The 22,285-nt window shown below is 41.3% G+C and overlaps 2 protein-coding genes across 2 annotated transcripts in view; both read left to right on the top strand.

Moving 5' to 3' along the window:
• The window catches only part of dnah2 (dynein, axonemal, heavy chain 2), a 61,900-nt gene extending 54,133 nt beyond the window's left edge, over positions 1 to 7,767 (top strand). The window contains exons 83-88 of the mRNA XM_056369853.1: positions 769 to 920; positions 1,468 to 1,582; positions 5,104 to 5,280; positions 6,174 to 6,248; positions 7,016 to 7,166; positions 7,500 to 7,767. Coding sequence (XP_056225828.1) covers positions 769 to 920; positions 1,468 to 1,582; positions 5,104 to 5,280; positions 6,174 to 6,248; positions 7,016 to 7,166; positions 7,500 to 7,654 — 825 coding nt within the window. The 3' untranslated portion in view covers positions 7,655 to 7,767. The remainder of the gene's footprint in view (positions 1 to 768; positions 921 to 1,467; positions 1,583 to 5,103; positions 5,281 to 6,173; positions 6,249 to 7,015; positions 7,167 to 7,499) is intronic.
• Positions 7,768 to 10,007: 2,240 nt separating this feature from the next.
• Positions 10,008 to 22,285, top strand: part of kdm6ba (lysine (K)-specific demethylase 6B, a) — a 95,224-nt gene continuing 82,946 nt past the window's right edge. The window contains exons 1-3 of the mRNA XM_056368497.1: positions 10,008 to 10,590; positions 13,274 to 13,468; positions 13,896 to 13,936. The gene's annotated coding sequence lies outside the window, so the exon portion shown is untranslated. The remainder of the gene's footprint in view (positions 10,591 to 13,273; positions 13,469 to 13,895; positions 13,937 to 22,285) is intronic.

Raw genomic sequence — 22,285 nt, forward strand, 5'->3', positions numbered from 1 at the left:
AGATACAGATCTAGGAATCTGTGCTTCTTTGTGGAGAACGCTGCACTATAAAGTTTTAGGAAAGACCTCAAAGGGAACCTAAACTTCAGAACTTGACCTTTTTGTTGCTACTAAGATTTCATCCTGACTCTTGTCTTAAATTGATAAAACATGTTCTCTTAGTCCAAGACAAAGAACATTTATTTAAATATCGCAACACTCAAAGTGTATCAAACAGAACTAACATCTGCTAATCGCACTCATGTGCCATTTAAAATATTTTCTTATCACCTGTTATTAGCATGTCTTGCATTAAATATGTCTTTGAGCTTGTGGCCACTGAGCCAGAAATTACTGTTTGTTGAGGGGAGCATTATCTATCAGGATCCCTCTGAAACCATCTGCCAGTTCTGTGTTCTCCACTATAACAAACTGGCTGTTGTTTGGCCATAGTTTCTCCATGTGCATCAAATGTGCTTTACATGTTATGTTAGTTTAATGGTGCCGACAAATAGGTGTAAGTCCAACCGATAATGACTGTCAGCAGTTTAATCTCATCATCCAGCTCCTTTTTAACTTGTCTTGCTGTTTTTATTGGTATGTTGGAGTATATGTGTATGTTTTGGAAAGAATTACTATTAAGAGGCCGAGCTTTTGTAAGTCCTCTAATTTTATTCACCTCTATGATCTGACTGTCTCTGCAAATTTTTCTTCACTGCAAATACATCTGTGAATTGTAATATAACCTTATTCATCTGCTTTCGTACAACGTTTCATCTGTGCTTCTAGGTTTTAGAGCTGTTGGGAGACATTCGTGGGAAGATTCCAGCAGTGATTGACTATGAGGGCACCAGGTCCCTCCTCCAGGACAACCCCTCACCTCTTAATGTGGTCCTGCTACAAGAGATCCAGAGATACAACTCACTGCTGGCCACCATCATGTATGAACTGTGCTAGGGATATGTGTGTGTGTCATATGCTATTGAGAAGTAATGGTGAAACTATCAAGGAATGAGGGCCGTAATGAACAGGTGACTGATGGGTAGTTTTACACAGATACAAAATGAATAAATGGAGAATACTGTAGAGGGAGGAACACGTGTCTGAGTAGGCTGTCATTTAGCGTCAGCAGATCAACAGGGTGTGGTTATTAACCTGAATATCTCACTTTATTCCAAAAACATTAATCAAAATATTATTTGCAATTCATCATCAGGGAAAATCACACATTTAGTCAAGTTTAGGCTTATATAAGCACTTACATAAGAAACTCAGGCAAAAGGATTGTACTTGAGTTGCATCCCACATAAAATGAATATGCTACAGTGAACAGTTGCCCAATTACCGGCCTGCTTGTTTGTATTTCTATGTCTGAGAGCAGGGTAATTTCAGTAGATCCAGACTAGGAAGCAGTGAGGACTAAAGACCTACAACAAAAGGGGGGTAACAATAACAGATGTGCTGCTGCAACATGTGTTTGTGTCTTAGTTCGTCCCTGGTGGAACTGGAGAAAGGGATCAAAGGCTTAGTGGTCATGTCATCCAGCTTGGAGGAGACCTTCCACTGCATCTATGATGGCCGTGTACCACCACTGTGGGAGAAGGTGCCAGACACACACACATACACGCAAACACACTCACTTCTCATCCAACACAAGTTCTTTTGACGCACACACATATGCTTTATTGCCTTAATTTATTCTTTGGTTATCTTTTCTCTGCTGGTTGAGACATTCTCATCTTCTCACTTCTTATAATGTATAAATGATGCACCTACACATACTGTATATGTGATGCACATGCATTATGAGAGGTGAGACATCCTGATGTGAGAAGAGAGACTGCACCTACTACCTTCCTTTTATCTCACTTCATGAAGCAGGAATACACAGACAGGAATGAAGGATTGCTGCTAGGATCAATAATATTGAGACTGTCCTCTCTTTGGAAAATTGGGTGCACTTAAATAACACACAATAAAAAAGACTGCTGAGTCAGGATTACATTTTTAAAAAGAATGCTTTGAAAAAGGTAGCAAAGCATGACAACATCCAAGGTAAACAGTGAAACAAATGCAGCCTTTATTATTTTGGCTGCACTGTACTGCATAATCAAGTGTTGACCAAGTATTTCCTAGTGAGGGTCACTGATAATGTTTCAATCGGACAGACAGCCATGTTTATTTTTCCATGACTTACTCTGACTTCATTTGCATCCAAGCGTTTCTCTCTACAACAAGTTTCTATGGTGCGCTGCCATCTAACAGAGACCATTCAGATTTTCCACTCATGGGTTTTGAGTATTGATCTTTGTGATCTGTGATCTGATCAACACTTTCTGCTCTCTTCAGCCAGTCCACCAGCTGCAGGCCTCTCTCTGTACTGACCCATTGGTCTGTTATTAAAGGTGTATTTATCCATCACTCTGCCTGGCTGCACAGACACACACTTATTGTTCTCCTCCCTCCAACCACATACACAACGATGAGGTTCTGGCAGTGTTCCAGCTGTAATTCTGTCTGAACGCTCCATTCTGGCTTCATTATCACTGGAACTCTTTTTTTTACAGTGGGAGGAGAACACAGGGTGCTGTCAGCTTGGGTCAAGGGGCTAGAAAAGATTCTGGCTACTGTTCAAGTGCGTATGTGTGTGCGCGTGTGCATGTGTGTGTCCACTGAGCAGGAGTCATGTAGGGCATTTCATGTTTATCTTCAAGTGTCTGATTCTGTCCTCATTATGGACTCCACATAAAAGAATGTATGCATATGTGTTTGTGCATTTGTGTGTGTGTTTGTGCACATGCATGTATTTGTGGGTAGCTGTTCATCAGGTGGAGCATACCTCAGCCCTGTGTCTGAACAAAGCCTGTGGACTAATCATAGTGTAATAAGCAAAGTAAACCTTCCAAGGCCTGCTCCACTTTCCTAAAAACACCCTGAGCTCATTGTGCTCCAGCCAGCGGCTTATTCCTGCTGGGTGTAGTGTGTGTGTGTGTGTGTGTGTGTGTGTGTGTGTGTGTGTCTATTTCTATTTCCTTTTATAGGGGTATTGGACAGCTATTAGTGCTGCTGCCTCCAGCTGAGCTTCTCTCTTCTTCTGACCACTTGTAAACTAGACAACTTTGTTTTTCTCTTTTCTTTCTTTCTATTTTGGCTCTCATCCATCTTTCTGTCTTTTCTCATTCATTGTGTCTTGCTCTGTTTTTTGTATACTCATACTAATCATTCTCATTCCTTGTACATCTCCCGTCTAGTGTTCCCTCCATACTGTGCTCTTCTTTCTCTCTATCTCTTCATGCCTCATCTGGTCCATGCAGCAATAACAGCCCCTCATAGACTCTATGTCCTCCTTATTTATCCCTCCATCCCTGCATCCCTCTCTTCTCCGCCCCTCCTTGGCATGGCAGCCTGTCATTAGTTCTGAGCTCACAGACTCATGGCTTTAATTTCGGCCTGCCTGCTTCTCTGTCTCTGGCCATTTTGTATCTGGTTTCTTCACAAGACTTTGCTGTCTGTGTTAGCATTGTGTATATCTATTATGTGAATACATACAGGGCATTTGCTCCTGGGTGGCAAACATGCAAAAAGGCTTTCATCCCCCTAGTCACTATGTATGTAAATGAGTGTGAATCTTTGTGTGCACATGCTATGAATGGTTGGTGTGTTGTGTATATTAGTCAGACAACAGACAAAATAAATGAGAAATTAAAGTGTATGTCAATAAAAGTTACTATGTACATATATATGTATATATATATAATATAGTGCCCAGACACCCAGTTAGCTTTTGTCTGTGTATGAGAGTTCGGCAGATAATGAACAAACAACCAAAAGTATGATATATGTGGATAAAAAGGATTTGTTATGATAACCTTTTAGTTCACACATAAAGCTAGATACCAGGCCATAAAGGTTGAAGAAAGTTTTCAATAGGATCTTAACATCAGTGGGGGCATGTGCCATTGCAAATATCTGTAAATAGCAGTGACATAAGCTGATTAGTTTATTTTTAATTAGTGTATAGAAGCATCATTTTGCAGTTTGAGGTTAGGCACAAATAATCAAATGATAATGATAAACTCTGTACTGATCCAAATTTATCAATATTCCTAAAGTGGAATAAAGAGTTAAACTTAAACCCTGAAATGACAGAAGCCAGCCTCGCTGTCGGAATCTAAAGGACTTCCCCAACAAAAATGTGGTCTTTTCTCACTGTGAAAGAGGATCAGTCCAGATTTATGGCGGCTTGAAGACTGGTGAAAAACATAAGAATGGTGAATTGTATCATAGAGACTGACAGTAAGACAATGCTTAAATCAGAAAAAGCATGCAACAATTTTCTATTTTATACTGTTAAGAGTTTTTGAACTGTTGGGAACTGTAGTTCTTCTCAGGACAGTCAGTGCAATTGGTGTTTTTGACAAGGACATTTGTGAATCAGTTACTGTAGGTGACTGACAGATGATGTGAGTGATTTTGAGTATTTCTTTGCTTTGATCTGTTGCATATCTTTGTACATTAAACAGAATATATGCAATTTAACTGTGGGCTTTGGAAAGTTGAGGCTGGCATCTCATTATTCTTGATGTATTGTAGACTAAATGGTTAATTGATTACTTGAAAAAGTAATAAGTGAATTGACAAATAATGAAAATAATTACCTACAGCCAGTTACCAGTTCTGTCCAAAGTCATAATCTGTTTTACTTTTGTTTTTATGAGATAATGAAACAAGATAACATTTGTAGCACTGTTACACATCCTCCCTCAGAATCATGATTGTGATGTAGTAGATTATTTGTAGATTCCTTTGAATCTTCTGTGGCTCTCTTCAAATCATGTTTACTCCTCAAGTGATACCAAATCAACCAAAGGACGTAAAAGTTGTCATATTAAAATTTTAACATACTACAGGTACATCCACACCTTATTTGTGAAATTTTACACAGTCCCTCCACACCGCTTCTGCATCCCTTTATGTGTGTTGGGAAGACTTAGAAGCCATCAGCGCTCAGTGCTACTGCATTACACTGGGCTTTTTCCCATTATGTGTCGCTGCCAACAGCTGGAAGCATGAAATGACTGTAGATTTGCCATGTCTCTCTCTCTCTCACTCTCTGTCCACTAGGCATACCCCTCACTGAAGCCCCTGGCAGCGTGGACCAGGGATCTTTGCCAGCGAGTCAATCAGTTTGCACACTGGGCAGAGATGGTCCAGCCCCCCAACTTGTTCTGGCTCTCCGGCTTCACCTTTCCCAATGGTTTCCTTACTGCTGTACTGCAGTCTTATGCTCGACAGCATAACGTGAGATTTCACACAACCACATTCACTTAGGCAGAAAGACAGTTATTAGTGAAACACTACACCAGGATGCATAGCGTGTATTGTCCCGCCTGTGATTGATGGTCATATATTTCTAATTTTATCCAGTAGTTTTTTTAGGGGATTTCATAAGCTTAACCCAGTTAACTATATGATTCTAAAACTGAAGATTAAACTGAAACAAGAACAAAATCAAAAATACAAAATGTTTGCATAACAACAAATACAATTTCATTTAATGTTTAACCTCCTAAGACCTGAACTCTTGCATGGCGTGCATTTTTAATTTCTCTTTGCTATTTAGGCTGATTGGGACCTGAGAAAAATGATGTCCACATATGAGGACATTAGTTTTACATTTCTATTACTGAGTGGCAGTATAATATCCTCATATGTGGTCACCAGGCCCTTGTTGAGAAAAAGTTAGTATTGTGGTCTAGAGAACCCAAAATGTGAGGTCCACATATGTGGACGCCAGGTCCTAGGAGGTTAATGTATGTCCTGCTTAATTGTCAAAGCACACGCAATTAAAAACACCCTGGGAAAAGCTTGCTGATGCTGACACAGTCATTTTCAGATGTACACTGAAGTCACTCCCTGTGCTGGTCTGGCAAACACAACCTGCTGAACACTCGTTTCCCTTTTCTCTTTTGAGTCCATACATTAATCTCAGCCTCTCACAGCCAACAACCACCACACTTAATGTTGTACATTAGGAGACTTGAGCAATTCATCTAACAGATATGTATTCATACCTCTCAGTTGCAACACTCTGCTGAAGTGAATGAAAATGTCCTTGTACGACTTTTGGTCCAGTAATAGTAACAGTTTCTTGTCCATCCAACAGATAACATTGTGTGAAACTGTTCTTGCAGATATCAGTGGACACACTATCCTGGGAGTTTATAGTATCTACTGTCGACGACAGCAACCTCCTTTACCCGCCCAAGGTGACTCCGTGTACTCACATTTCTATTTCCATAAAGATTTACATAAACCTGCCATCATTCCACTTTTTCGGAGGCTTTCAGCTTTCAGCAGTCATTGCCACTTTCCATCACATTTTTCATCTCTACTTAAACTTTGACAGTGTGTTTTATCCTGAAAAACTTATTTTCAGTCACAGCAGCACCCCACTTTGTGCCTCTCTCTCCCCATTCCACAAATCCGCTCTCACATTTTAATTTTATTTACGGAGCAGTTTTACAATTCAAATTTTGGCAGTGGGGCAAAATGTTTTCATTTATCTTGATGCTCCCACTCCAGTATTTCATAATGAACTGTATTTCCGACTCACTTCATCTAATCTTTATTCTCTGTATTAATTCCTCTGTGCCTCCCCTTGTCTCTCCCACCTTTTCCTCCATTTTACCTCCCTCTGCTACTCCAAAAAAAGGGCATACTCCCAGCCCTTCCTGTCTTTTGTGCTCCTTCCCCCTTGCTTCTCTTTGGCTCTTTCTCCTCTCCCCTTTCCTTCCCTTCACCCTCCCTCCTCTATCTTCCTCTTCTTTTCCCTCTCTCCCTCTCCTCCCTTTTCCCCTGCAGCCCACCCCTTTCGTATGTTTTCATCCTCCCTCCTCTTTCCTCTCTCAGTTGCATTAGCTAATTGGCATAGCTGTTTGTCATAAACATTTTTTTCCAAAGCTGTATGCAAAATGTCCCTTCCCTCCTCTTACTTGTTTCTCTAAACACCCCCCACCCCCACCCCACCCCCCAGGATGGAGTATTTATCCGAGGTTTGTACCTGGAGGGGGCAGGTTGGGACAAGAGGAACTCCTGTCTGTTGGAAGCTGAACCCATGCAGATGGTCTGTCCGATCCCCACCATTCACTTCAAACCTGTGGAGAACCGCAAGAAGATGGGCAAGAGTGAGTTAATTCAGACTTTTTTTCTCGAATTTCCTCACTGTATCCCGCTGACTGTCTTTCCATCTTCCTCTCCTTGTTTTTTACCTTTTCTCCGGTTTTATTCTGAATGATTCATTTTTGGTTTCTTGTTTTCTCTGCTTGTATGTAATTTGTGATCTCATACCCTGTGGTTTCACTGTCCCAACTCTGTTCCTCTTTCTCTTGTATATGTGTGTGTGTGTGTGTGTGTGTGTGTGTGTGTGTGTGTGTGTGTGTGTGTGTGTGTGTGTTTGTGTGTGTGTGTGTGTGCATGTGCGTGTGTGTGCGTGTGCGTGTCTGTGTGTGTGTGTGTAGATACGTACCTGTGTCCGTGTTACTACTTCCCTGTACGTTCAGGCGGGGCAGGCCGGGCATCTTTTGTGGTCGGTGTAGAGCTGAAATCCGGAGCTGTGACCCCAGACCATTGGATCAAGAGAGGGACTGCTCTTCTCATGAGTCTGGACAACTAAAGGCCTTAACACAGAAACACTCACATTGACTCTGATACTTTGATGCTCATTATTTATTGTTTTAACTGTTTACTAATATATATGCAGTTTATAAAACCTGATTTAGTGATAAATAGTCTGATTCATTCTTTGACACTTCCTAGTAGTTTTTTTTCCTCTTCTCTTTCCTTTTTGCCTCTGTTCTCTGCCAGCAGCTGACCGATTATTCACTCCACCACAGACCTGCATCAGTATTTCCATGTTGACCCCCTTTTATCCTGCTCAAACACAGACTGGGAATAGTTTCCTACTGTGAAGTGTTACGCTGGAAACTTGTTTCTCTGTAACATCTGGATCAAGTGACTGTCTGGACATGGAAGTGTCTGTTGTGCTTATTGAATTCCTTGGTAATCTGATAAACTGTTATGCTTGTCATCTATTTTGTGTCAACATAACAGCATTGCCAAAGCACCTGTGTGTCGACAACTGAGGGCTATAAAAAATACAATATGTGCAAAATATGAGCTAGATAACATCATCGGAAATTGACGCTTTGGTTTTGGAATACACTGAATTTACAGATATATTTCCTTTATTTTATGAAGCCCATAATACATCACTTCCTGGATTTGTGTGCTTATCGACCAAACTGTCATGGAAACCCAGATCAGTTCAAATCAACAGTTAAAAGTCTGTAAGTGGTAGTTTTACATCTTTAAAACCTATGAATATTTTAATTTAGTGAAAATTAGATTTGTATTTGGTTTTGCACATTCAGATACACACATTTTCACACAGTAAGAACACACACATGCAGGCACATATGCATGCAAACAATGCAGTTAATCAAGGTGAGGTAAAGGATATTTTTATGCTAATATGCATTTCCCCAAGCTGAAAAAGAGGATGGAGGGAGGGAGCGACTGAAGGAGAAATGAACCTATTCAAACAAATGAATTCTAATGAAGCTTCACAGACAAGACGTTTGGAGTCGGTCAGCGTTGTGAGGGAGAAGGCCTGGACTTCCCCACTGGAAAGGACTCAGCCCAAACTCCTGAAAGGGAGGGAGAGAAAAACAAGAGAACGACCCTGGAGAAAGTGAGCCGGGAGGAAGAATGGTCCAGTAATGAGAGAGGGGAACAGAGAAAGGGGGGCCTGAGTTCAAGGTTGTATTCAGACTTAAGGATTGTCCCCCTGAAAGACTGAACACAGACTTCCTCAGGGTTTAAGGGCCTCTTTATCAGACCCAGGTCTGTGTGTGTGTGTCTCTGGTGGTCTCTGGTTGGGTGGGAGATGGAGGGGCACTCACAGCAACATGCTGAATTCAAATTCAAATTGGCTTATTCTCAGGGCTGGTTGTAACTAAAATATCAGACTAGGGAGGTGTTTTTTATGGATAAAAGCTTCAGCTGAAGTGAACTAGAATGTAAATGTGGCGTGGAAACATTTTAAATGTATTTGTTATGCGGTATTAATTAACCTTCCTAATACGTTGAATTTGTGTATTCCAGGACAGAAATACAGTATCCAAACTTTTGTGGCTGCTTAAAAAAAGAGCCACAATCACACAAATTTGCTGTGTTTATCATTTTGTAAGAGGTGGTGACTGTTCAAACAGTGGCTGCCTTAGTTTAGAGCCAAGCATTTCAAAAGCTCCCAGTCCGGAGAAAAATTCATTTCTTGAGGGCATTGGAAGCCAACTTCTTCCATCTGCTTATCCACTCAGAAACAGCCCCTTTGAAAATTCCTGCCTTTAGAAGAAATGTTGTGGACATTAATGACTGTCAGTGATGTGGAAATCCAGAGTTTATCATGTAAAGGATCTGTATTTGAAAATGTTATCTTTCACTTTAGATGACAACCAATTGGAAATGTCTGATCACATTATACTGTCTCCTAATGAACATAGTATTACTTAAACCAATCTGCAAGTGGTGATCCCCTGACAACTCCTCCAGCTAACCGAGTCTCTGTGTCACAGCTACTATCCGTGATTGGTTTCTCTTGTGCTTTAATTGGATTTCCTGGCAAGCTCTTGCCTAAGTTTCAAGTTTCTTGGGAAATGACAAAATTACCAGCCACCTCCAAATAACTTTTGATTCCTCAAGTGGCTCTTGGCCGCTTTAGTACAGTTACTCCTTCCAACTGAGAGCCTGACTCTTGAACCAAATAGTTACAAGGGGAAAACCTGGGGTCCAGTTGTTCTCCATTGAATAGTAGTTTATAATGGAATTTGGGCAAGTTGTACAGTGTGTTTGCCAGTGACTATGGAGGCGGGGCAGTTAATGTCCAAGACTCTTCCACCGAAAATAAACCTGCATGAGGGAAGAGAGAGAAGGAGAGAGAAAGGGAGAGGAGGGAGGGAGGAGGAGGAAGGAAAGAGCCTTTCAACGGGGACAGAAGGGAATGAGTCTCCGTTTCAATGGAATAAAAACTGCGCAATTTCTTTAAGGACTGCCTGCTCGGATCGCAGTGGACCATTCCTCTCTATGAAATGGATATCAGTTGTGTTTTTGGATGATTGAGGTATCCGTGCCCATTGCAACCCGTGCTGCCTTTCAGGCTACAGAAGCTGGCGATTTTTTACCAGATGGTCTTCAGAGAGGGAAAAAGAGCTGTACAGTCGTTTGGAAAGGCGATATGACTGTGCAGAGATGCAAGACCAGTGATGAGTCTATCCGTCATGTCTTGCCCATGGGCGAACACATCCACATTTTCTCAGCCTGGGCTATGGTCTATCTGCGTATACAGAGCTCCCCGTGTCGACGTTTGCATCTAAACGCATTATGGATGTTGAATGGGGTTTCATGTTTTTTGGGAGAGGGATTTTAGGGGGCTGCGTCATCCGTGGCTGGGAAAGGAGATGGACTGCTTTGCAGATTTTCCACTATTACACTGTTTTAACAGCAAGAGTCAGCACGCCACCTCCCTAACAGATTTTGGATTGCACATAAAAGGTAAGCATGATGCATAGTATGACTCTTATCAGGCGTACACGCTGACATGTGAGGCTACAGCCTGTATTACCTAATTGTAAGCGGGGAACCAGTGAGCGTCCATTGAAAACAATCTGAACTACAGTATCCTCATCCTGTAATAAATCTTACAGGACACGATCAACATCACAGCAAAAATACAAGCCACTACAAGAGAATTTGTATCACTGTGGGAGACAATTGTAAGTCCCGTAAACTCGAGATTTTGCATATTAGACACATGCATCTATGAAAACACAAGGCTATATGATTGTGGTGATTTGTGCATAAGGGGATGGTTTGATGGTGTTACATAATTGCTAATACAGTGTATTCGGCAACGCATCTCTTAACTTTACATGGATAGGGCCGATAAGTTTGGATACTGCAGCGGTTACATTTTACTGTGTTGCTGACAGCTGTTTCGTCTCTTCTCCCCAAATTTCTGTTGAAACTGATGATGGTGATGTCATGTTTTTACGGTAAGGAAGGAATAGTTACGGGAAGGTAGCCCTGGAGTTGGTGATGTCGCAATCGCCTTCTGTTGATCACGGTTACACGTTTATAAAAGCACAAAAAGGCGATGGATCGTGTCCGTGGGTGTGATATGCAACGTGTGATTGTGGTATTTTACTGGTTATGGCGTGAATAGCAGCTATAACTGAATGAAATACGGGCTCACTGGTGTTGAGAAAGGAGTGTCGCATTTTCTTTCACAAATGTCATGTGGTGAAGTTGTGGCGGGTTCTCTACTATTTCCAGGAAGAGCGTTTGAATTTTCTTCCCTTGGATTTATTTTCTGTCTCCACCCCTCTCCTCGCTGTTCATGTAGCACTTCTGACATGTCGCCACTGGATGGCGACTCAGGACAGTGAATTGGTTCAACTACTTTAGTAAGACTTCAGTAAACTAGACTTCAGTGAAGGATCCAGTTTTGCTCAGGAGTGCTGACGCTGAGTGGCTGTTTGGCTGCACCAGGCCTTGACCCAGCGTCCAATTAATAACATGCCTCTCCGTGTCAAATGTTATGCATAGCTTTTATACACTGCGGCTAAATTAGCCAACACTAAAACCCAGTTAGACTGAACTAGATCACGACAATTTTGTGATGGCCCATTCACAAAGTAGTCCGCTTAGTTCGGGGTCAGCTTCACAGGCCTACATACCACTATCATAATAATCCTGCAGCAGATAGAAACTCCCTACAAGGTGCATGTGATGTACTTTTGCCACCAGCCGGCACGCGCACCACCCCTGTGGCACAAACGGTGTCTCACATTCCACATTACCAGATTATTATAAAAGAGGGGCTTTAGTTTGTTGCTCACTTTTCAACGTGGACAAACAAGCAACAAACTAAAGCCCCTCTTTTATAATAATCTGGTAATCTATTCTAATCTAATCTAATCTATTCATACTGACATATATATAATAATAAATCCCTTTCATTTTTGACTGAGCCGTAGACTGACTAATGTCCCACAATGCAGTGCAACTCGAGGAGCTCCCCACAGCTGCGAAAAATTTAAACTAATTATGGGCAGTGGCGGAACAAGACGAGACCAAACAAAACAAACATAATAGAAATTTTGAAAAAAAATAGCAGGCGTTATTGTTGTTAACAATTTTACAAAGTTTCCATCTTGATTGAAGACTTCTTCTTCGCATGTCTTTCACGACAAAACAGTAAGAAGCTTTTTATTTCTAGCAAATGTACCTTACACAGTGGAGCTTCTACCCAGGTAAATTCTGGTCCGAATCTGCTCAATATACGCCAAGCGGTTTAATTCATGTTTGGACGTCAAGTTTGGGGGTGACAGGTGTAATGCTGCAAAATTTTGTATGACCAACATATAACGTAGCTAAATGTACAGGTAAAATAAAACTAAATAAACGGTCTGTGTAAACCTGGCAGTTCCCCACTATAATAAGTTTGGATTCTCCTCGATCACAGTTGTTTCCTGTCACACCACTATGAAATATAGCCAACGCAGTTATAGGTGGTTATGAACATGTGACAATGGATTGACAGTGCCTCCACTCCCACTGTGGCCAGGGGAAAATGCCACTTCTGTCTACATGAAAATGCAACTCTTGTATTCATACATGTCCAGTTAGTCCCCCCTTTCCCTGCCCTCATCTCAGTTGTTTAAATGGCATCAAATACTATCTCATTTACCCTTTACTCCTTCTCTATAGCCTATAATTTTGCCTAGATTAACATTATCTACATGCCTTAATGAAAGGATTTACATGTCAACACTGAAGCAGTGTATCTGGTATCTCTTTGATCCTCTATCTCTTTATGTTTGCTCTCTGAAGTGCAAGAATGTGTATTTACTATTTTCCTCCAGATGGCGACACATTTGCAGGCCAACTCTGGTCTGTGTACTTCCTTTATGAACAGCTGCTTCCTTCTTACAGTGCAGTGGTGGAAAGCCAGACTGGATTCTCAAAATATTGTCCTGTAGACGAAACCATCAAATTTAGTGCCATTGTGGTCCAAGTTTTATTACCTAAATAGCCATGTAAATGTGTGTGATAGACAAACCCTCTCAGTACTTTTTCAATGAATGTTATCAAATGCAAATTCTCTACCTGACTATTGCTTCAATTTTGTATTATACTTGAACAAAAAGGTTAATGTATGTTTTCCTATTCCCAGAGAAGGAGTGAGGAACATGGGCAAGCATTGTCGTGCTGTGTATGAAGAACCACCGTTGCCAGACTGAAGCCATAGGTCAAATGTCTGACTAGGTGTCTGACCAACTCTAAGGAAGAATGGGCAAAACGTAAAATGAAAATCACAGCCAGTCGAGATGGACTACACAGAAACTGCTGTTGCCATTAGTGAGTGATGGTAAGACAAATATACATATATATATATCTATTATATAAATGAATGATTGTTTGATTTAGGAGCTGGTCATTAGTTCTTGAGTTTTTATTTTTTCTTAGGTTTGTTCATTAGTTTGGAATCAGGATAGGTTACTGTACTTACTCTATATAAAAACCAATTACTGTAAGATTTCTGTTTCTTTTGTGGGCTTTAAAAGGCACTTTCACCTAGTGCTTAACTGATAAGATTTTATTAAATCTTTTGAATGAAATAACAATGTATTCTATGAAAAAACAATTCTAGCTACCATCCTGTGCTATTATGTATAACAATACTTGGTTTTCCCACAGTTGACTTGCAGCAGATAACATGATAGCTAATGACAGCTGGCTAATTGGACTGCTCCATATCAGACTCATTGTTTACATGTTGACATCTCTTTCTGCAGGGGATCCATCTGCATTTGGTCGCAAGCACCCACCTGCTCAGGTAAGATATTTAACCTTTTACCCAGACTTTGACCTGCTTGCCTGTGTCCTGCAGTGACACATGGGATGTGCATGCCTTCAATCCTTTTGGGATGTCTGTTATTCCCGTTTTGTCTGTCCAATAGATGCATTTTTGTTTGAGCTTCTTTCAGAACAATGAAATATTAGACTTCTTTAAATGTATTGAAGTACCCAACCATTGGGCATAATACTGCCAGCAGTTTAGAAGCTTTTCACTCAGATTGCAGAAGTGGTAGAGATATATGAAACCCTACTGATCTAAGATCAGATTACTGTAGAAACCGTAGAATTTTTTTTCCATCTCAGCCTTCCTTAGTGTTCCAGCAAAGAAAACATACATTGAGGATTTTGTCTCATTTTCTTCTAAAAGGATGAAAATCCAGCAACTGTAACCATTAGAAATGAAATTCCAATAATGCACTGTATTAGCCTATTGTTTTTACACAGTCTGTAATGTGGTCTTTTAGTTTTGAAGCCCAAGGAGTGTCTGGTAGTTTTGAAGCCAAAGGTGCATTTAGGGTATAGAGGTTACCTCTGTAACACAGTATGTACCTCACATTGGTTGAACCAGAGTCAATGTGTTGTTTAATTAGGCCAGAATGAAGCGCCTGCTACATTTACTGACCCACACATTTAACACTGTCCGCTTCATTAAATGTTTTCTTCTATTTTCTGTTTTTGTTGGCCTGGTATTTGCTTGCCTGAACATATTGAGCTATAAATTCATGACTTGTTTTATAGGTTTTGTGTTAAAAGTGTAGCTCAGATTTTCGTTAGATGTGAGTCTCTCTGTTTTTGTAGGACTTGACGTTCTTACCACAGTTACTAATTGATTGGGACAGGGACCACAGCCAATACACATACACTCACACACACTTCAGCTGAGCTTTAAACACTCATCACCCTTACTTAAGTGTACACACACACCTAAGCTAACACCAGCTCTGTTTCATTTTCACACACACAGTCCTCAAACACGCTCTGACACACATCTCAAACCCTGTTTTGATCTCCCTCTTTGGGACATAGACACACACACGCACACACACACACACACACACACACACACACACACACGCGTCTCCCAGGACCCTGCCCAGTCTTACACACCTGGGGTTTTCCATCACTTAGCCCACTCAGCTTTATTACCCCCCTTTACAGCTGGCCATGAATCAGATCCATCACACGCATAAATGCACATGCAGAAATACACACAAACCTGCTTAACACCAAGGTGACACCCTCAATTACGAATATACACATACACACTTACATATAAAGCACAGTCTGGCTGCAAGTTTATTCTGTAAAAATGGATGTAAGCAGAGAGAAGAGAGGAAGGATTATTGAAAAAAGAAGTGGCAGTGTAATGATTATTGTAAGTCCAAACTGTTCTGACCAAGGAATGTATTTCCTTGGTCAGAACAGTTTGAACCTTCGGTGTATGAATGGTTTCTGTAAGAGTTATTGAAATTCATTTGAACTGTAAAGGGCCGGTCTTACTCGTGTTAAGTCAGTGGTTGCTGTCTCATGTGAATGTAAAGAGCTTGTGGTTTGTATACGGTTACTGTTCACATTAGCTTGTGGCAAAATGCTGATACCACATGTATACAACCAGAGATCAGAGTATGCAGTGAGGTCGTCAGTGCTTGCCATCCACAGGTTCTGAGGGTTTTATGTTGAATTTCTAGTAATTCCGTAGGACTTGAGACTATCTTATAAAATAAGATAATCCATAGAATAAAAAACCTGACTCACATGATGAGAAGACACACTCACATGTTGAGAGACTGGTCCATAGCTTCTTTTTAAGAAAGTTCTGTCCTTGTCTAAATAATATGATGACCAGTTGTCTAAAATTGAAAGTACTGTCACGTTACAATAGTCTGTACAACATTTTTTGCAATACTATTCACAGTTTTTTAAAATGCAGTAGTACTACTTTGCAAATGGCAGTTGGTAGATATATTTATTCCATCCCTTGATCTTGTTTTTTTTTTTTTTGTCTCAGACGTGTGCACACTCTCACCCTTTCTACACAGTGCCTTGTATCACCTTCCCTTTGGGTTTTCAGTGTCATATTGAATCTTATCTATTGTCATTACGTAGCTTCTAGCTTTGGTAAATAGAGAGCTACGGATATATATTCTAGCCACAAGGCTGGTACTGTGTCCTGGTGGCTTATTATGTACCTAACGTGTTTTAGGTTTGAGTCTGATTCACTGCCCTTTTGGCATTCCCCCAGTGGTGTTACAATTCCATAGAGTCAATTTTAATACTAATAATAAATCTGAAGCTATGATCCTGTCACCATAGTTGACTTGCAGAGCTTGGCAGCACCTTTACACCAGGCTTTTGATGTTGGTTGGTTGTAGGTGAAATAATTCCATATGTTGCACCTGGAACTAGTTTAATTTGGACAAGGATCTAGTTTAAGACACGGTAGATGAGTGGCATATGTTCTGCGGCAGAATTGTGCTCTGCAGAGCAGTAGGAGTCCACAGCAAAGCCACAGTCCTGCACACAGTGATGGAGGGAACAAGCTACACATTTGATTTTAAGAACACTGATGATAGGAGGTTCTGATATGTCCAAAAAGGTTGTTTCAAAAATGTTTAAAGGATTACTATTTTGCAGAGAACTGCAATAAATAATGATCATTCCAGTAAATTAAGCCCACTTTCCAGTTTGCATCTTCTTTCATTTAAGCAGGTGACATCAGTTTGTAAGTGTTCAATGTAGGGTGTAGGAAAAGAGATTGCAACTGTTTTCCCATCTGCTTTGTCTATATTCTCCACCTCCTCCTCTTCCTCTTCTGAATACTCCAGTCCATGTGCCATCCACATGTGCCACACACCCGTGGAGGGAGCACACAAAGGATGTATGTGTTCAGAGCACTCAGTGGTGTTTTTAACAGTTCTGAAAAAAATTGGTTTTCTAATGTTAACCCCAATCTGTCAAAGCAGTAATGAAGAAGTTTGGGTATTTCAGTTATCACAATAACAATTCTCTCATAGTCTTTGTTCTCTCATTCTCCCTCAATCTGCTGCTGATGTCAAATAAAACCACATGTGAAGTGTGAAACCATCTGAGACACTGAGAGTGAATGGTATAAGATAAAAATGCTTTTGGTTCAAATGAGAACAGACTTGAAGGAAGGATATCAAGAGAGAGACAGAGAGACAGGAAGAGAGGTGGTGAGAGCTGAGTCAGGATGCCTAGGGGGAGGACGGCAGGAAGCAGTGGGTGAGCAGGAGGACAGGAAAGAGAGGGAGGAGGGGAGACTCCTCTTCATCCTCCTCCACCTCCTCCTCTGTCGTCATCAGCGGTATCATCGAGGGAGGAGTGGCGTAGGGAGGGAAGGAGAAGAGGTGGGGCTGACATCATCCACCTCCTGGAGGTCTGTGAGGGCGTTTTACCAAATTCTCCATATTAAAGCTTTTAACAGCCATGTTTATGTCATCAAAGGGCTTTTAATGCATTCAAAACAACAGCTGGCAGAGAAAAAACATCTCATTTAAGAAAGAGTGTGTATATAAAACTGGCTCTGAAAAAGAAGGAACGGAGAGAAAGGGAGGGATGGAAGAACAGATAGAGCTAGAGATAGCAGATAGAGCAAGATAAAGGAATGGAGAGATGTGATGAGAGAGGTGTACAGAAAGAAAGCTCCTCTGCCTATCTGGTTATATAACTTTCCTGGGAAAGAGGGCATTGGGTTTGTGTGTGTGCGTGCTTGTTCTCATGTGAGCTCTCTTTGTAGGCTCTATGTGTTTGTGTGTGTGTGGTTGTGTGTAGGGGTTACAGAGTTTGCAACGAGGAAGATGCCCAACATGCCTCCTGTTCTCTGCTGTGCTTGTTGTTTGGCCTTCGTTACCCAACTGTCACAGGCCTCTGTTGGTATGCTGTGTATGTGCTTACAAGGTGTGTGTGTGTCTGTTGGCTCATGCACCAGTGTGTGTGCATAACTATGTGTTTATTGGTGCAGCTATGTATATACTTTCACATCTATTACTGTGAAGTGTTTCAGTGTGATGTGTGCACCTGTGTCTGAGGCCCCTCAGTGGTTGAGGAAGGTTAGATGGTGCAAGATTAGTGTTAGGTGCAGGTAATTTATGGAGGGTAGGCAGTGATGTTGCGTTTTAACAGTCACCGCCAAACCACCCAAAACAAAGAGAGCTGCAATATATCTTAAGGAAAACAAGTAATATTGTTTCAAGAATAAGTCATATCATGTGCCAGTCAGCAAGAGAATGTAAGTGTAGTTGTTGCTGCTGAAAGAAACGGAGCCGAGGCAGAGAGTGCACAACACCTGAACATGTTCTGCTTTAAAAAGAGATGTGGCTAAAATGCTAACAGAGGCTTTGGTAGATAGTGGATGTGCATTTCTGTTATAGAAAAAAATGTAAATCTCATCAAATCCTAACTTCTCCCAACTCTCCAAATCCCTTTCTTGAACAAATCCACTGCCCCCCCACCCCACCCCCCACCCCCAAAAGTGGAAACAAAAAAAATCACTTCAGTTATAAGCTGTTCTTGTGCTCTCTCACCCTCAGACCCTCCCTTCCCACCGTCTCTCCCTCCCCTGCTCCTGTTCTGGCTTTCTGCCTCTCAGGTTTCTCCCTGCCCCCCAGCCCCTTACACCCCCGTGGCCCCCCTTTGACCCCCTGTTACCCCCCATCCACCCCCTCACCCTCATTCTCCCCAGGGCAAGCCCACAGCTCCCAGCCCTGTGTGCCTTCCTTCCCCTCCCTCCTCCACCTCTGCCTCCCCCTGCCTTTGTGTGTGAGGGGCCAGCAAAGGGAAAGAGGAGAGGGAGGCTGCAGTGGAGGAGAGTGAGAGACAAGAGCTGGAAGAGAGGGATCCTATAGATCACATGTGAAACTAGAGCTTGAAACCTTTTACATGGTCTTACTTGAGTGGATTTGCACATCGAGTGAAAGCTGTGCATTCACCTACTCAAGTGTTGTCAGTGTCCTATTGTCCCTGTGTTGCATACATGTGAACAGAAATATCCTATGAACAGCAGTATAGAGATGAATACACATTTATATCTACTTCTAGTGTACTGTTGTTGCTGTTGCTAGTTAATACTTACTATTTTTACCTCCTCTAGTAGTTTGAAGTGATGTGAGTTTGATTGCTCTTACAATAATGTATGCTGTAGTATAAATCAACCAATGGCCTTAGAAACATAGAAACTGGAAATAAAGTGGTGTGTTACCTTTAGTTGTCCCTATACATAATTTTGTCAGCCAGAGGTGGTTGTTGTTGTTGTTGTTAATGTTGTAGTTTTTGTCTGGTTAAGGCTGCTGATGCAAAGGATTACAAGACGAGAAAAAATGGAAACGCCTGATGCAGATTTTCAAGATTTTCAGTTTTTATTACACAGTATAGTCCACTTTCAAGCCACTGGAGCCCCATGACTTCTGCTTGCTGTACATGCTGCACATGACACATATCAAACAAACAACCTCGAACCTTTTCTAAACTATTGAAAACTGTGACCAAAGTTCTGTGCATTTTTTTGATCAATGTTGCACATCCAGCCTGAGAATCCTGTGTATGAATCCCATTGATCCAAATTCATGTCACCGTATGAAAGATTAGTGATGTTCGTATATTAATCAAATCATAAAATGTTCATCTGAATAGATTTACCTGTCTTCAGCACTGACATGTCATGTTTAAACCGATAACACACTGTACACACAGAGCTGATTGACCTAAATAAATACTATGGACAAGCTGTAGTTAAAGGGATCTAAATCCAGTATATTTTGTGTGTATTTATAGTATGTCCCAGTAAGACTCAATAGGGGGCAGTATAGAGCAGCACAGACACACATACTCTACCAGTATACCGTACCTATATATAATTTAGGGCAACTATAAATGCATCGTTGCATGGTAAAGATCTACATTCACAAGCAACACATTTGCTTACATGACCTGACTGTTGGAATAACTTTCCTTATAAACGGCCATTTTTCGATTTTTTATTTATTTATTTTTTTATTTTTTATTTTTTTTGCAGGTCTTGACGCAATAAGAAGTCAGGCCTCAAGTAGTCTAGGTATCACCCATTACAAAAAGGGTTCTGAGAGCTCTATCCAAAATCATCATCGCCCATACAAACATATTTAGAACCAATGAACACAACTTCACACTGTGGCCCAGGTCATTGAGTTCGGACAGTGGAAATGGACCATTATGTGGCTAAGAGGGCTTTAAGGTTAGTGTATTCATAGTTAACCAAACAAGGTGGCTAGACGCTGCAGACGTCATTTACCTACTGACCTACCTAAATGTCCCACTGAGCACATAAACACGCACACACACAAAAATACAGAAAAAGTGACATGTAAGCGAATGTGGGACTCAAACTCATTAGGTTTATGAGTGTGTAAGAGAGTAAGAGAGCAAGTGCTGAGGCCGGCGAGTGAATATACACTTGAATGTGTTAATAAGCTTGTCTCAGTATGTGTACATGCATTATGCATTTACTGTCCAAAGACCCACAGCACCACACATGAATTTTTAAAACCCAGGAAACAGAAAGGTAGATCACACTGGGTGCATTTGCATGTGTATGTGCATGCATCTGTGAATGTGTTTGAATCTGTGTGTATGTATGTGTGAAATCCACTTGCCGGGAGTGCATGCTCAATAGGAGAGTATATTCCTGGAAAGCCAGCTGCCACTCCTGTTATCACAGCTAACTCGATTAGAGGAGCTTCTACTGCCAAGCCCTCTGCTCTGAGAGCTGAAACATGCGTACACACACATTGGAGGACCCGTACTATTGATTTAATTGAATCAGCCAAAATAAAGTACATAAAATTCCCAACAAATGCTACATTGTAAGCATTGCAGTTATAGCTTGTGGCAATAAAGCTCCATCATTAACATGGATATTTTATACCGATAATATAAAACCCGTCTTAGACATATATAAAACCAGATAAGATCAACCCTGCAATATGAATGAAATTAAAATAACCTAGCTTGGCTATGCAAATTGCCCCTAAAAGTGTATAGGTTCATTACATTTCAGAAACATTAGACCACAGAAAGCATGACTTCAGTCTTCAGGAATGTGTGTTGTGTAGGTCTTTAAATTCATTGTACCCAATGTAGCCTCCAAGATGGCGTCCTAATATGTACTTTTGCACATCATTAATAGAAAACAGCACTTTGCTACTGTTGTACCAATTAACCCCAGAAAAGTAGAAATGTCAGTTATGCAGCCAGCCTTTGATGTGAGGTGCTGACCTTTCCCAGTGATCATGCTAATCATTGATCGCTTAAATAAACACAGGCAACCATAAGAGGCCATTATTGCCCCCCACCCCACCCAAAGCCTTCCTATGGATGGCAGTTATAATTAGGCCTCGGGGTAATTGGCTAGCTGTTGGTGGGATACATACATCGTCTATCGTCAAACCCAAGAGGAAGCTCTGCTATTACTTTTAATTACCTGCTGTTAAGTTTGACAACTGACCCTGTGCGCTGTTTTTGGAGCTGATGGTTGTGTTCCGTCTTGTGTGAGAGGAAGGCATAGTGGATATCTCCAGTGTGGTCACTGCCACAATGGCTCAGATGGATCGCTTCTTTAGTTACACACACACACACACACACACACACACACACACACACACACACACACACACTCCCAAACACACAAACACCCACACACACAGTGGGGTGAACAGACACACTTCTCTTGTCGTCCTCTGTGCACTGGCTTTTCAGGCAGCAGACCCATTCATCATGTGTCTGTCTGTAAAGGAGCTGCTATTCATTGTCTCTCCTCCTGCTTATTCTCCAGGAGCCAGCCCGCCTCTTACTCTATCTCTCTACCTCTCTCACTACTTCTCTCTTTGTCTTTCTGCCCCCCTCCATCTCTCTCTTCCTGTCTTTATATCTCTCACACCCTTTATATATCTTGCCTCACTGAGAGAACAAAGAGGACATAGCTAGTTACCTTGTTGGCGTCTGCCTGCCCGTGTGTGTGTTTGAAATGTATGAATTGTGATGTTCAGGATTCGTCTCACAAAGCTAGTTTCTCCGGTGATACAGAAATCACTTGAACCTTTATTAGTGTTTAATATATTATGGAGGGCTAAGAAGCTAGAACAGAAACCTGCTATGTAGCCTGCTGTAGTCATTCAGTTAATAACAGCTAACATTCATTATAGTGGATACTCGCACAAAAAAACCTAAACTATTGATGCAATCCTCAGTTTAAACTGTATTCATGTAAGAAAATGTAGTACGATCACTAGCTGTAGTGAATGTGTGAAGGGAAAATATGTTTTCACCATGCAAC

The sequence above is a fragment of the Seriola aureovittata genome, chromosome 23 (genome assembly GCF_021018895.1).
Source record: "Seriola aureovittata isolate HTS-2021-v1 ecotype China chromosome 23, ASM2101889v1, whole genome shotgun sequence".
Taxonomy (NCBI): Eukaryota; Metazoa; Chordata; class Actinopteri; order Carangiformes; family Carangidae; genus Seriola; species Seriola aureovittata.